Here is a 16,801-nt window from a genome sequence, read left to right as displayed (position 1 = left end):
TATAGACACTAAAAAAGAAGTCTGCTCCAAAAAAACTTCATAATACAACTTTTCAAAGAGGCAATAACAAACTCACTGAAGATAAAATTTATTGAAACATACTCCATGGTAGGTTTATTTATCATTATTTTTGGTCTCAGGATAAAGCTTTTCTTGGGTGGCAATGGCACAACTTTTTTCCTTGTGGAAGTCAGCCCATTGATTTTCTTCTTGGGTAGGGAAGAAAGAGTAACAAAATATCACACAGAGAACCCACTAATCTGATTTTGTGTCGCACGATAACATTCTCATTAAAATGGCTCACTTACAGAAGTATTGAAACCAATAGAACAAAGTCAGAGACATGCTTTAAATCAATCCACACATTCTTCTTTCTTGCCAAAGCCTGAGGTTTACATTATTCACAATGTAACTCATCAGCCAAAAGTTTGAGACCTCAGTTAGTACCTCATAGTACCTCATTGTTTCCGTATATTTGATCACTCACATTGTGCATGGTAATTCAGAGTAAATAGCTACTAGCTAACAGACTAACAAAGCTACAGAAACAATATTAATATTATTTAATGTGTCTGTGCCAAAAACAGCTGTCATATTTATATTTAAGCATGTCACAGATAGTTTACCTAACATGTAATTACTACCTAAGATTCATGTACCATGAGATTTATAGGCAGCCTTCAGTGTATTTAGTCAAATGAATGGCATACTAAACAGTCAAATAAATACTTCATTTAATCCCTTAAAAACATCTGAACCATAGCAGGGCAAAAGTATCCCACAGGCAGGATGGTGAATTTTAAAGGACTAAAACACAGTTAAACAAACATTACCTTGAGGTAAGGTACAAAATAACATCCTGCAGTGTAAATTAACAGAGCACAGAAATTCCTCTGTGGCTGCTCACTGTTTACTTGTGCATCTAACAGAAGAAACTCTCCCTGTAGACTGTTTAACTGTGAAAGGGGATTTGCAAGATGTGGACCCACAGGACAAGAGGAAGTGGTTAAAATGATCATTCAGGGAAAGAAAGATCAAGGCAGCTATTCTCAACGCCTGTTCATGCAGGGGCATGGTGTCTATGCTGAAGAGATGCTGGCATGCTGGGTGAGGGAGGAGGATGGATAGATGTCAGACAACATTAACCATTCTGCTGACCTCTCATCACTCTGCTATTTTATCTTTCCCCTTTTACAGCTCCAGTAATGCACATAGGAGTATGGTGTCACATCCTGGGTGTTTCAACCAATAAAAACACTACACTAGAAGAACAACAGTCCTGCTAAATATACATGAGGCAGGATGAGGTTTACTGGATTAAAAAAAAAAAAACAGCAACGAGAAAATAAGCTGTTTGCTATATTCATATCACTCACATTCTTATTGACGGGTCAGTGAAAATTAACACAAGCCTGCCCTCTACTGAGCCACAAATCACAGCACAGGCACATCAATTAAGATCAAGTGTTTGTTAAACTTTATAAGTAGTGAGTAAAAATGTTTATCTATTCATTGATGATTGTGTTCATTGTCTTGTCTTTAATTTTTTAAGAATCAGCGTTTCTCAGCCACTTTAAATGAACCTGTTACCACAAGAACAGTGCAGTATACTCCACGTAATGGTATAATGCCAGGTGATAATAAATAATAAATACATACCAACTAAACCTATTCACATCTATTACAAATAATTTTTCTGTCCAGTAGAATGAATTACAGAGCAACTGGAGTACACTTAAAAAAATACCCTGTTGGGTGAACTTAACAAAATTATGGAAAGAATTTCCACCTAAATCAAATGCTTTAATATAGTTATCATATTGTAACTACAACATAACCGCAATATATTGCAGTTTCGATATATTGCTGTGTGACTTGTGATGGACTGGTGACTGAATGCAGAGTTAGTGAGTTTTTTTTCCATGCCAAGTGGCGGGGGTAGTTATTTTTGCACGCTGAGTGGCGGGGTTGCCTTGATGGCAGATTTAGTGTTTGTGAATCTGAGAGTCTTCTCCATTGTGCCTGAGCCAGGTATATCCGGGGAATAAAAAGACTGTGTCCAGCATTTGGGTCCTGCTCCGATCCTTCCACCCTAACACCATCATAACACTCTGGTTCATTTCTGCAGTGAAGTCACTTGTCATGAAACAGTTTCTTCCATATTTTGTAGCAAAATATATGATGTTACCCAAAAGACTCACCACTAAAATTCCATAACCTACTCTGGTGCCAACAGTAAGGCTATGAGGCAACACTGTAAAATGCCATATTTGGGACTATTCCCATTTCAAAAAACAATAGGCAAGGCAAGCTGCACAATTTGCACATCATAGCACAATTCATACACAGAGTAATTCAAAGTCCTTTACACAAATATAAGACAAGTTAAAAGTACATAGGCAAAAATTAAAATGAAAACAAAACAACATATAGAAAATTAACTTGAAATGAAATTAAAGGAGAATCAGTGCAGACACTTTCACTTTCAGTTGTCATATGCTAAAAAGAAAAGTTCTTAGCTTGGACTTAAACGGTGCCAGAGATGAGGCCTTTTCTAACATCATCAGGAAGATTATTAAAGATTTTAGCTGCATCAAACTGAAACGCTGCTTCTCCCTGTTTAGTCCTGACTCTCAGCAGAAGGCTTGTCCCTGATGTTCTCAGAGTTCAAGATAGTTCATGAGCCACCAACATGTCAGAGATGTACTGTGGTGCTGAGCCATGAAGAGACTTATACACAAGCAGTGCTGTTTTAAAGTCTATTCTCTGAGGGACAGGAAGTCAGTGCATATCTGATGCATCTGAATATCTGATGTTATGAGCACATCTTGTCCTTGAATGGAAGACAACCTCCACTTCTTAATCACAATCTTCAGAGTATTGTCTTACTGTATATTCTGGTACACAATATTTTCTGCATCATCAACTACCTGTCAGAAAAACTGTGTACATACACAAGGTAGTTCATTTTATTCAGCCCCACCTATGCCATCCTACTGGTGGAAATACTCACTCAATTATGTGTACTGATGTGCTGAAATAGTAAAAAAGAGCCCCTAAAAAATATACTGTTTCCTTCTGGCTAAAATCTAGTGTCCAGCTCTGCTGGCTGTTATTTAGCCCTTTTAAATCAAACTGGTTTGCCTGCCTATTAAATGGATTTTTTTTTCTCTTCCAGTAAAAGAATATGGAGGGCTGAATTAGATATCACTGCCCAATTCAATTCAATTCAATTCAATTTTATTTGTATAGCGCCAAATCACAATACAAATCATCTCAAGGCACTTTACAAAAACTAAAACTAAAAACCCAACATTTCCCTTATGAGCAGCACTTGGTGACAGTGGAGAGGAAAAAACTCCCTTTAACGGAAGAAAAAAAACCTCCAGCAGAACCGGGCTCAGTTTGGGCGGCCATCTGCCTCGACCGGTTAGGGTGAGTGGATAGAGCAGAGAGAAAAGAACAGCAACAATAAACAACAAATAGACACTGCAAGTTGGTGGGACCAGTAACTGCACATCAGCGATAAACAGCTCCAGGACCAGGGACACCTGCAGAAGGTACAGAGAGAGAGAGAGAGAGAGAGAGAGCACAAACTAGGGGAGAGAGAGAGAGCACAAGGTTAGTGACATTCAGACTCTTGGTCTTAACTACAAAGCATGGACAGTATCAACGGGGGAAATTAACTAAGTACATTTACTCTAGTACTATACTGAAAGACGATTTTGAGGTATCTGTACTTTCAAGTCAATGTATAAGTATATACTATATGAAATAAATATAATCCAATAAAATAAAATGCATTGTGAGATTGGCCAGTCAGTGCTTTACTTTACTTTTAGTACTTCTAGTACATTTAGTTGCTAATACTTTTGTACTTTTACTAAAGCAACCTTTTGAATGCAGGCTTTAATAGTATTTTCACACAGTGTTTTACTTAATAAGCAATGTCACTGTGAGAAGCTATGTAAACTTTTGAATGCAGGCTTTCACCTGTCTATTTTTACACTGTAGCATTTATAAATGTATTTATATAAAGGATCTCACCTGCATTATTGTTAAAATAATAATATTTAAGATTATTCAGCACCTGCATTGTTTTAAAGTACAGACTGGCTTTTCTAACCTTTGTTTTTCTGTGACAATAAACACATGTCCTTGACAGCAATATGCTACCTGTGTCATACAGGACATGAGTTTTCCTTTTAACAAAGGTTGGCCCCAGAAGTGTTTTTATTTTGTAGGAAATGGCTGGCACAGTTGACATTCACTGACGTTCTGCTGCACAAACTTAAGGTTCTATCACACATTACAACCTTCCCCTCAAGAAGTATTATTCACTGATGTTATTCAGCAAAAATGTGTGACTTGTGATGGACTGGTGACCTGTCCAGGGTGTACCCCTGCCTTTCACCCAAAGAGAGCTGGGATAGGCTCCAGCAGATCCCTGGGACCCTAATTAGGAATAAGCGGGTATAGATGATGGCTGGCTGGATGTGTGACTTTAAAGTTTCAAATCAAACTAATTCTGTGCAGCACTGAGTCCCAGATAAATTTCTAGATGGGACAATGAAGTATGTATATTGTATTGTAATTTGTATAGAACACAATTATATAACTACAGTCAGTGAAAACCAAACTCTTCAACCCATGGAGGGCCATGTTTAACATCACACTGAAAGTCAAAGTAAAATTTTTTAATTTTACTTTGACTTTAAAAATTTAAATTACAGTCTCATCTACATTGTGTCAGTTTCATCACTGTAACTCGTAATGTGACTCAGAAGACTGTACACCCCCAGGCCTGGATCTGGGCATCAATGAGGATAGTCTATGATGGTCTGTGTTATGTAATAACCACTGGCTATGACAATGAGGCCCGTGTAACTTTCTAAGGATATGCATCCCCAGACCGTCACTGACACACCACCAAACTGGTCTTGCTTGATGACGTTACAGGCAGCATGCTGAGAAACTGCACCTGTCCTTGGGAAAGTAGTTTTGTTTGAAAGGTGTGAAAGATAGCTCCTGTTGCTCAACTACTGAATTAACCCACTATTATTTAAGATCAAACTAAAGCAGCTAAATAGAGTTCAGTCTTTTTCCAGCTGTGTACATCCTGTTGTGACAATAAAAAATGTCTTTCATAAAGTGCTGTGTTCCATTAAACCAGACAATGCAGCTGCTGTGTAGCATTTGTGTTGTGCACCCCCAGGTGGCAAAACCAAGTATAAAAGAAAATGCAGAAAATGTGTAAGTACACAACATTGCACTTCAGTAGAGAGCCTTTAATAAACAAGACTAAATACCAATACATTTTTGTAGCAGGCCACAGAGCTCACTGGTGACTTACATTACAACAACATAGCAAAGAACAAGTAAAATAGTTTACTGTCACTGCTATAAAAAATCAAAGCAATAAATCATTCATCAAATTGACCTGTTGCAGCTTGGCAGGTCTGGTGCAGTGAGAGTGACAATTAGTATCTGCCAACCCTGGTGGCACCTGTACCCAATGAAATCAGTCAGGCCAATCTGTGTTGCTATACCTCATGTGCAGTGGCCTAAATGTCTGTCTTCTCTAAGTGGCAACCTGACCTTAAGCCCTTTGGACATGTAATTGTCCCAGTCACTAAAAACAATAATGAACAATAATAATTATTTTAGGAGTGCTGAGATGAAATGTAAGTATAGAACACCCCATAAAAAGAGCGTACATTCGCCATTCAAATGTACCAGCAGATTTAAGGCGATAATGTGAATAATCCTTCATGCACACTGTCACTGTGCTGTAACTGTTAGTTACATGGATGAGGTCTTAAGCCAAGTAATTAACCATTACTGCCATGTTCCTTTGCAGGTTTGTCATCCCAACCAGTTTGGAGAACTGAGTTTAGGTAATACCACAAAACGCACTTCACTGAAAACACTCTGTGAAGACACTGCAGTGGACATATTTTTGATATAACTCTCAGTTGGGAGGTACATTATGGCCATTATTATAATATTTTCATATTCAATACCTATTTTAATATTTGGACATGGCATATGCATGTTACTCAAATACACTGAATACACTCAGTAAAAAGGTCAAACAGTGCAAATATGCAGACAAACACTGAAAAAAGTGTCATATCAAAACATATTTATTGAATTTATTAGAACTCGTAGGCAAATATATGTTTTTTTCTAATAAAATGTTTTTTTTCCAGTTGAACAAATCAGTTGGAACACCATCAACATCAAGTTTCCTGGACAACAGTCCAGACACCCTGTTAGCTACAGCGCATCTTTCACAGATCCAACATGAACGCAAGACCGCAACAAACTGCAAATATATGAAACCGTACATACACACGTACGTATACACACACACACACACACACGCACGCACACGGACGCACACACACACACACGGACACACACGCGTGGGACAACATTCACAACTGAAATACTGCACTCAGAATTCATGGAATTCAAGCAATGTCCACCACAAATGATTACCAATAAACACAGGACATAAGATTTGGAGGCACACTCTGCCACATGTTAAAAAAAAAAAAAGAAAAGAAAAATCATAAACAGGTTTAACAGTCCCAAGGACACAACAAACTGTGTGCAAAGCTAAGCAATACTCTGAAGGCTACATGGGCATCAAACCAGAACTCTGTATTTGTAAATGATAATAATAAAATGATTAGTTAAGCAGATGCCAGGCAGTATTAGCCAACAGTGAGCACAAGCGCCTAAATCGCTGTGCTTGTAGGCCCTTAAATCTACATAGCTACTGTGTCATGGGTCTAAGGCTCAGGTCTATCAGTTTTCAATAAAAAAAAAAAAAAAAAAAAAAAAAAGATCTAGATATTTACTGATGTTTGAACTTTCAAACTTTAAAAAGGCAAAAATACAAAAACTCAGGTGAATAACAAAATTACAATTTGCATCACAAGCAGTTCATAGTTTGGCAGAGTGTTTTTTAAGCTGCACTACTGATATTCTTACATTAACAGGCCAAATAACTACATGTAATGTAAAAGGAGTCACTTAAAGTGACATACCTCAAGAGAATTATGACGAGATTCTGCAGTTCCCCCTCATCCCTACTGAGCCTTAAATGTTACTGTTTTGGCCCCGTCTCACCACTCTCACCCAGCATGTTCCTACCAGACGCAGGCAGTCCTTTTCAATGAAAAAGCTGAGAGCCACTGTATATACTACCTCCATAGCACAAAACAGGAGACAAAGTTAGAGACTAGTTGGCTAACTGGTAAAAGAAATCAGCATCATTAGAGAAACTATCATCATTTTATAGGTAATTTATAGGTATAACATTCTACCTTGTAATATTCCTGTCAGTTCAAATGTGAGTCAAGAGAACCTTTCTGCAGATATGATGGAAGACGGCCAACCTGGGTAGGATGTAGTCGAGATTAGCTGAAAGTTGTTCACCTTGGCAGGTTTAGAGTTAAGTGTAAGGTTAGGCGATTGGGCTAAAGCCCACCCTATCCCAACTTCCATAAAAAGTAAATTTCCAGCCTGGGTTGACAATCTTGTTCACAACCTGTCATCTTTGTCAGCAACCAAGCCGCTCTCGTGTTAAGTGTCTTCTGCAGGGCCAGAAATGAACACCTGTCACTAGGCAAAAAACTGGCATATATAGTATATACGACATTGTGTTCATTCCTCCAGCCACTTTTGTAAGTAATCAGTGTTTTGGTCAAATGAAGTTTCATAAAACAGTTACAATGGCTTTGGGAGTTTTCAAAATCATTAGCCACTAACTAAAAAGAAGTTTCCTGCTCTGGTTTACTGTAACGCTGCAAAGAATCTAGACCCAAACAACTAGACAGACCCCCAAAGAGAAATGCCAGTTATTGGTGATACAAAAGGCAGGGTTTGATTCATGCCTTTATCTTTTGCCTAGAGCCCAGTGAGGTCCACAATGGCCTTTATGAAGATGGTGTCATCTCGGATGTAGGAGTTTTTAGAGTCCAGCTTAGAGAGTGAACAGAAGAGCGGGCAGCCACTGGCGATGTTCATATCGCTGACGGGCCTCTGGAAGGATGAGGAGGAAATGTCGGGCCGGAAGGCATCAATTATATGCTCTTTGTTATTCTGGTCAAGCAGCATTAGAGTAACCTGGATAGAGATAGTATGATTTGAACTTTACATCTGTTCTGATGGAAAAAAAACTGCAGCCCCAACTGACCCACTACTGCCATCATAGGATTAGCATGATAGCTCTTTAATATAATTCAAAATAAACAAATGATTGCACAAGGGGTAAATCAAATCATTAAAAATACTGATTCAACAACCCACTAAAAACGTAAAGCAATATACCACATCGAAATAAACCAACATGGTGCCCTTAGATTTCAAAGTGATGTATAACAAAACTAGGCAAAAAAAAAAAAATTCTAAATGTCCAATGTCCATAAGTTAGTATATGTGTTTTACATTTACTTGCTTCCTTCTTGAGACTTAGATGAGAACTATGACATTTCCATGGGTTTAAGCTTAAGCCTAATTAAGGTGCATAAAGGCTATTACCAGGGAAAATAGCTTGCCACTTGGTCTAACTTTCAAACCAAAACTGAGGTTTTGCAGTGGTACAGCAACATTATTTTTAACTAATCCTAATGGGTGTTACCTTCTGATTAAACGGCCACTTGAGGAGTGCATCGCAGTGTCCTCTCATCACCACAAAGAACAGGGATAAGTGGGTGCCACGGCCTGTCCCATCACCGTTCAGGTAGATACGCAAGCACATCTTGTAGCCATATTTACTTGTATAAAAGGCTGAAAAATACAATACACCAAAGATTGCAATGACGTTATTCACTACTAATTGGGCAGACAATGTATCATTCTCTGGATTGTAATTCAGAAATTAGTCATCTGACCAGGTGAGAACATTGCAGGGGCACGGCCGGCAACGGCATCCTGCCTCTTCTTAGTGAAATCTGAAATCTTCCAGACAAAGATTCCATCATATGTGGCTGCAGACATCTCCCTCATTTTACCCTCCATCTCCACGATGGAAAGGTCCCTCAGGCTCACAGTCCTCTCCAGCTGACGAACCTGCAGTATGATAATGCATGAACATGATTTACCTAAGGCACTTTGAGTCTACAAACCAAAACAAATGCTCATTGATAAGAAGCGTAATGTACTAGATAAACTAACACCTGATAAAGCTAACAATGATTCTCTTGAGCTAAATAGGAAGAGAAAATTCATATTTGCCTTCTTGAAACTTCAGAATCAAAAGCAGGGTATTGGAAATAGGAAAAAAGGTTCCCCAGCCTCATTTGTGATTTCTTAGAAGGGACACACTTGTCTTGATTTGGCTGAGGGGGGCCCACAGTGACAGACTTTGTAGTCCAGCCATGGTTTTCACCAGATCAGGGGTTTATAGAGGTCATTTTGTCACCTTGTTGTTGAGGATCTCAATCTTGTCCTGGTCCAGTCTATGTTGGCGGTTGTAGGCCTCCATGGTGGCACAGGAACGCTCCATCTCTCGGTTGAGGACGCAGACGATGTTCTCAAATGTGCTCACTTTGAGCTCCAGCTCCTGGCAGCGCCGGCTTAGCTCTGCCACCTTGGCCTTTTCACTCTGAAGCTGAAGTTCCAGAGCAGCACCCACTGTGCTGGGCAGTGGGGTAAAAGAGGTCGACAAGGTTGGTGCACACGCACCCTGCACAGGCACTGCACCAACCCCACTCAGCTGGCTCATCTTCATCTCCAAGTCCCTGAGGGACTGGTGCAGTTCCTGCAGCTTATGGCTGGCCACCTCCAGGCTCTGGGGCTGCAAGCTCTCCAGGCTCACCTTAATGCCCATGATGAAATGCAGGAGCAGGTTGAGGTGTTCATAGGAGCACTGCCGCTCGTGGTCATGAATCTTCTCTTTCTCCACCTTGGAGTTTGAAAAAAATAAAAAATAAAAAAAAATAAAAAATTTACAAGCAGAAAACATATTAAACACAAACAACATCTATCCTTAATTTCCCTCTAGGGATGAATAAAATTTATCTCATCTTACTGACAGACATATTTCAATAAAACTCATGAATTTGTGCCACAGCAGGTAAAAGCAGTAAAAAAAAAGTAAAAAAAAAAAAAAAAAAGAAAGTACAATATAAAACCTCTCTCTTACATATATAAAACACCCTGTATGACTTCTGACAAGTAGTATATAAGTTGAAAGGAAACCAGCTCCATGTTGTGCTCAAGTTGTGAAACTGATCTGGATTTTTTTTTTTTTTACTTTGAAGATCTGTCTGGAGAGCAATAGCCTCCCCAGCAGACATCCTCACAGCATGATGCTGTTAGCACCATGACGTGAGGATGCTTCTGTGCAACATGCCCTGGAGGACCCACAATTGAATCAGTTCATCTTTAAATCCAAGTACACTTCCAAACTTCCTGATATGTCATGTTCACAAGAATGGGATGTACAGACAGACCTACAGAGGGATGTACGTATGGACAGATAACCCTAAAAACATAATGCATCTTGCTACGGGGATACCCAAAGTTGCACAAGGAGGACATCAGAACAGTTTTAATGTCCTGTAGTGGCTCAGTCATAATGCAGACCTCCATCCAAACCAGAATTTATGACTGGACTTGAAAACATCCATCACCACATGATCTTACCAAATCTTATGTACAGTTGAATAACACATTAAATAAACAGTAAATTCATTACAGGTTTGACTGAAGGTCAGCTTACAAGCTTAATTTAATCATTTTATCTCAAAAGAACATTAATACATTACATTTTTTGAAAGTCTGCATACTGGTGTTGGTAAGTAGTTCTGTATGTTAAAAAAAAAAAAAGCTGTATACAAACGTTTGACAAGTCTGGTAATTTGCTGCAAGTGACATAACTTGAACCAGTTGGGGCTGAAGACAAGCTTGACAACTAAAAAAACACCTCTGCAGCCCACTTCTCATCTTAACGATAGTGGCTACATTAGCCACAAAGTGCCAGCTGTCAAGCAACATTGTGGATAATGTATGCACCAGGTTTTGACAGGGACGAATAAGTGGAATACATTATGATGACATCTCTGGTTTATGCTGCATCTATTTTGCTACTTTTTATAAACTCTGCGTTCAAGAGAGTCCAACAGTGTTGGAGGAGAGCAATGTTAAATCACTACTCTTAAGATTGTTATTACTGATGGAGGTGCTTCTACTAAATACTGACATGGAAATTTCATGAACACAAATTCCATTTGCAGACATGTGCAACCACTTCTGCTCAAAACTGATGAATAATGTAATACCTTGGCACCGACTGTCCAGATGTTTCAAAAAGTGAAATGAAATACTGTTTTAGAAAAGAATGTAATTGTATTTTCTCATAATATCCATCTATTATAACTCTTATCCTTCCAGGGTCACAGATGGACTGGAGCCAATCTCAGCTGACACTGGGCAAGAGGTTGGGGCACACCCTGGAAAGATCACCAGTCTATCACAGGGCTGACATATAAAGACAGCCAAACATTCACACCTCAAGACAATTTTAAAATCACTAATTAACCCAACACCAAACTGTCTTTGGACTGCTGGAGGGCATGAGAGTACCCAAAGAAAGGCACAGAGAGAACAGGTAAACTCCAGACAGAATAGAAAGGGCGCAGGGCTGAACCAGATGTGAAAACAGAACCTTCTTGCCGTGAAGAAAACTACTGCTTCACCATGTTTTATGTTTCACCATATTTGAACATTTTACATTTTGCTCTGTTTTACTTGTCTAAACACTGTATCTACCTGCCAAGGAAGATTTTGTTGAATTTTGCCAAGTTATTACATGATCCAATAGTTATTACATTAGTTAAACATATAGCAAATTATGACAGAAATGTCTACTTACAGATGTATCGCAGCCAACAACATGAAATCTGCATGGTGCTTTAAATTTACTGCAGAATTTAATATGGTCCACATACTGCAAAACAAAACAAAAATAAATAAAAGAAGCCAATGATCTATGAATATGTTGTAGCCTTTGAACCGTAATTAAATGGTTAATAATATCAGTCTAACAGAAATATAAAAATTATTGAAATAAATCTCTGAATACCTTTTCTCTAGGAATCTTTTTCTTTGCACAACCTTCACAAATCATCGGGTACTTTGGACAGATCTCATCATGCGCCTATAAAAACAAGTAAGTTAGTTCATTGTAACAAATATAGGGGCTTCAGAAAGTATTCAAACAAAGCCATTTCCAGTCTTGCTTTTTTTGCACACTTTGTGCTGTGAATTTCATAGTAAATGGACAGAACTCAGTCTGTCCAGATGCCACTGTCCTCCAGGGAACACTCAAAGCTTTAGATGTGGTTTAAATCTTTACTCCAATCTGTGCCTCACCAAAGTTTTATCACAGAGGTCTACAGAGAGTTCCTTAGACCTCATGTCTTGATTTTTGCCCTTGCATGCACTGTGGGACCTCATATGCGTATGTCTTTCCTAGTTATGTATAATCAATTCACTTTACCACACCTGTGTCAAGGGGAATCAAAGCAAATAGAATGCACCTGAACACAGTTTAGAAGCACAGCAGAGAGTCTAAAGTTTTCATTTTGACTTTTACTATAGTCACAGAAATGTCTAAAACAAAGATGCTTTTACTTTATGGGTTAGTGTAGAATGACTAATTGTTTTTTACCTGTGATAAACTGTTCTGAAATCAGGGTTAATTTATTAGATGGCCTCACCTTGATGTTCTTTAACAAGAAGGGTTCTTTGCAGTATTTGCAGTTGAGTGTCCTTTCTGGACACTCTCTCTCATTGTGGCGTTCCTGTTCATTGGCTCTCATCAGCTCTTTACAAGAAGGACACAGGATGATCATGAAGTCACAGCTGCCCTCATGGCTGGCCTACATGTGACAACAAAAGAAAAAGTTTTCATTTGTTTCTAATGGTCACCTGAACATGAGAACATGGTTCCACCTTTGGTTTAATGACCACCAGGTGGTGTATGTGCAGAGGAAAGATGTATCTGACACTTGGTTTAGTGTGATGGGAAGGTCACTAATACAGGACATTAAAGTCATTCTAATGACGTGATGATGAAATGAAACAGAAACTTCACATATAAAAGGAAAGTTTAAATTAATTAATTTGAAAGAATAAGTTCAAAATATAAAAACAAGAAGAAGCTGACAAGGTGAAAAGGGATTCTAAAACAGCGGTTCAAGGACCCCTGCCCTGCTTGCTTTCCAGCTATACCTGCTGTACCCACAGCTGATTACCTGGAGCAGGTGAGTTTAGCCAATCAGAAGCAGGAAGTGCAGGGGTAGTTGGAAAACAAGCAGGGCAGGGGTCCTTGAGGACCAGGGTTGAGAACCACTGCTCTAAATGTTATATTTTAATAACTTTCAATGCATGGTGCAAAATTAGTGCAATGTTCTGATGATAACAGTGAGAGCAGTCAGGCTATTGACAATATAGTCTAAATGAGTTGCTTGAATTTTATACAGTTTTGTTTTTATTTTGGACAGAGATGTGCACATATACTCTAGATTTAGCATGTTCATCTGCTTTACAAAGATCTGTTTATCTTTGACACCCATTACATGGTAAAATGTCAACTATTACTAGATGTTCTGTTCAGTCAAAGGTTTGGACACAGATAACTCAGACATTATTCATGATGGCAAATGAAATGGCTGTACAGAAGTGTGGAAGGGCAGAGGAACACATCACCCAACAGTCTCAGTAAGCAAAAATACCACAAATACACCAGCTCCATTCAGTAATAAGAGGACTGGCATAAGAAGGGATGTTTCAAAGCCCGATTCGCATTAGGGTTCACCTCAAATTCTTTAATAGTTCCTGTCCATGTGCATCCCTCATTGGGACAGACTGCTGCCAAGGCTTCCACTTCCCTCCGAGCTGCATTGTCTGGGAAAGCCTGAATGGAAAAGCAGAGGTTGCTGTCAGTAGTGTCTGCTTTGTGTCTTCAGTTACAGCCTGACAGGCAGGGTTACATACACTCTGCATCAGTTTACTGAGGGTCACTTTTCTCTCCGGGCTCTAATTTATCCAACACATTTGGTCTCATTTCTAGGCACACATGACTACAATTGCTCTAGCGTATACTGCCAATAATTACAGACAAGTCAAATCGTTCTAAGGCGGAGGTGGCTCACTGGATCTGTGACATTACAATACTAATGCTTATTATGAGAGACTTCATCTCCAAAATAAACTTTGGTCCTCATCAGCTACAACCAAAAAATGCCAGACCTGACTGAACTCCACTGCTATTGACACTTCATACCATAGCTGTATTTATGTTACTATGAGAATCACTCAAAAAGATGCAGTGTAAGGTCAAATGTACTTACACCACCTTGCTTGAGAATAGAGGTGGGTTCCTCAAACAAGTCTTCTTTGATGCAAGCACTGCAGTTCTGTGGCCCAGAGCTTGAAAAGATGAAAAACAAACTTTACACTAATATAGATACAATCTTAAAATACCAACCATGTGTCAGACACTAAATTCTCAACACGAGACCCAGAAACCAATGTATTATTGAATTGTTGGACTCTTGAATCAAAATTTACTGCTCACATATGCACAATGTAAGCATAACATTAGCTAACATAATTACATCTATATATCACTAGAGGGATCCTAATGAAGGAACGACTTTAGTATTGATATTTGATTTATATTCCAACTATGTAGGCTACAGACAAAGGTTTCTGTAATTGGAGTACCGATTAGAGTCTACAAAACTGAATTTAGGAGAAATAGAAATCCATTAGTCTCTGATTTTAGGCCATGAAAAATTCAGCTTATTCAGTTTATTTATTTATTGCAGTCACATATGGCACTATATTAAAAACGGAGTCACTGAATCTGATGGCTCACAGATATTAGCGTAACACCTGTTTTCATACAGGACGTGTGCTTAAAGCTTTAACACAGGTTAGGTTTTCAGTTATTCTGCAAAATTATTAAGGAAAATACAAATAAAACTGAACATTTAAAAAAAAAAAAAAAGACCACCCAGAAAAATAATGCATGGTCACAGATCCATCACACACATGCGCAGTGTAAGGAGGAAAACCCATGAATATCACTACAGCTTTACCGTCTTACTGCGCCGCTAGTGCAAAAAAGAAAAATAACTTGTCATTTAAAAATAATTTCCAAAATCTTTTATTTCTGCATCCCGACAAAAAATGAAAGAACTGCAGTCATATTCTGTAGCGGTCACCCCAGTATAGATAGAAACTACTACTTGTAGCACCACAAGTAACTCAGTACATGGACTGGATGGACGCTTACCAGGTCACCTTATCTAGTTTAACAGGTGCAGGACCTTCTAGTCAGTCCGGCACACACCGACCTGGTATTTCATACAACAGTGTCAAGCTGAATTGCTGGAAATGTGCCCTGCTTTCTCTGGCAAACCTCAAGAGGTCAGCCGGGCTGGCTATGAGGACACCTGGCCAGCCCCGCACACAGGTTGGGATTTTCCTGGGATAAAGTGATGACTGGTGAATTACTCGTACGCCGCAATTTGCAGTGGGTCATCTCAGTCTCTCTGTAACTTGTATTTTCAGCTATATGTGGCGTTATGCGGCACAACAGGAAAGCAACATTAAACTGAGCGATATTTGAAGGAGGTTTGGTGCAGCTGTGATCGCTCATAGCGGCTACACCCCCAACGTTAGCTAGCCTGCTAGCAGCCGTGACACTACTCACCTCACAATTTTGTGAAAACAGAAGGAACAAAAGCGATGTCCGCACTGGGCTTGTAAAGGCCTTCTCAGGATTTTCTGGCACGAATTGCACAAATGTTTTTCTTCGAGGTTGTTGGCCAAAATTTTCTTCGGGAAGCCCGGCTTGTTGCCTTCCAGGGAAGATGGTGGAGACGGTTCCTGTGCAGCCATTATTCCCCTTGAACAGTGTCGGGGTGTGTTCAAGGCAGCTCAACGTTAGGACCCATCGCACTAGCTACATACTGGTGGCTTTATTAGGGTGTCCCTGCTTATGCTAAGAACCCATGAGGACATTTGGGCTTCACATGCACAGACAAATAGGGCCAGGTGTTTTCTGTGGTAGAAGTGACAGCTGAGGATGCTGGGTTCAGTTGTAAGGGACTACGTCTGCCGCTAGGCGGCGCAAGACCGAAAGAAGAGCATCTGTGGGCTTTAATTTAAATGAGGTTAGATCCTTAGTTATGCATTCGTATTGCAGCCTGTATAATCAATATCTTAATCTTATTCACAGACCGCATTCATTTTGGCAGTAAATGTTAGCAAGTGTGCAGGACTTGAGCAGACCAAGATGTTGCAGGAGAGCAGTAGGCCCCAGTGCCCATGGACACTATTCCCACAGCATTATGAGGAAAAATAAAGGATCATCACAAAATACATACTCAACCACAAGTTGTGTCTATATGTGCCATGTGTTTCTATATCATCCTGATTTTCTTAAATGGAGTCATTAAGAATATGTCCACAGACTGATTGTTATCCTGATATTCAAAAATTATTTTCTTGGATAATAGTATATGTTGCTGTTAACCTTTTTTATGTAGAGAACATAATCCCACCACAATGTTGTTCATATCATGTGATATTCAGCAGCTGAAGGTTTAGCGTTTTGTAATAAAGAGATCTGGAGAGACCTTGTACAAAGTGTATTTTCTCAAAATACATTATACATATTTTTTTCAACTATATACCAAGGGGAGTTATACCACAGTGGTGGATTTACAACAGATTTGTTCATTTCCATGTTGTAAAGCTTTTTGTACAA

The 16,801-nt window shown here is 39.1% G+C and overlaps 1 protein-coding gene across 2 annotated transcripts; it reads right to left on the bottom strand.

Annotated features, from left to right (window-relative positions):
- Positions 1-6,854: 6,854 nt before the first annotated feature.
- Positions 6,855-16,588, bottom strand: traf2a (Tnf receptor-associated factor 2a). Of its 2 annotated transcripts, none has more exons than XM_026320949.1 (10): positions 15,743-16,588; positions 14,373-14,451; positions 13,838-13,936; positions 12,738-12,899; positions 12,101-12,175; positions 11,891-11,965; positions 9,437-9,919; positions 8,907-9,084; positions 8,654-8,802; positions 6,855-8,139 (listed from the first exon to the last, which is right to left on the bottom strand). In XM_026320949.1, exons 1-10 carry the CDS (start codon positions 15,928-15,930, stop codon positions 7,921-7,923), a joined length of 1,707 nt encoding a protein of 568 aa, XP_026176734.1. In that variant the 5' UTR covers positions 15,931-16,588; the 3' UTR covers positions 6,855-7,920. The 2 variants fall into 2 exon arrangements, with proteins under 2 accessions (XP_026176734.1, XP_026176735.1); XM_026320950.1 differs by having other exon boundaries at positions 6,855-8,055.
- Positions 16,589-16,801: the final 213 nt, after the last annotated feature.

This window comes from Mastacembelus armatus, chromosome 9 (genome assembly GCF_900324485.2).
Source record: "Mastacembelus armatus chromosome 9, fMasArm1.2, whole genome shotgun sequence".
NCBI lineage: Eukaryota > Metazoa > Chordata > Actinopteri > Synbranchiformes > Mastacembelidae > Mastacembelus > Mastacembelus armatus.
The sequence above is the reverse complement of the archived record's forward strand: the minus strand, read 5'-3'. Positions and strand labels throughout refer to the sequence as shown.

Excerpts from the sequence above, each read along its gene's own strand:
- traf2a (XM_026320949.1), bottom strand. The coding sequence starts at position 15,930 with ATGGCTGCACAGGAACCGTCTCCACCATCTTCCCTGGAAGGCAACAAG. Across the intron at positions 14,452-15,742 it reads TGTTTTCACAAAATTGTGAG|CTCTGGGCCACAGAACTGCA; the intron begins GTGAGTAGTGTC and ends CATCTTTTCAAG. Across the intron at positions 8,803-8,906 it reads CCCTGCAATGTTCTCACCTG|CCTTTTATACAAGTAAATAT; the intron begins GTCAGATGACTA and ends TGTATTTTTCAG.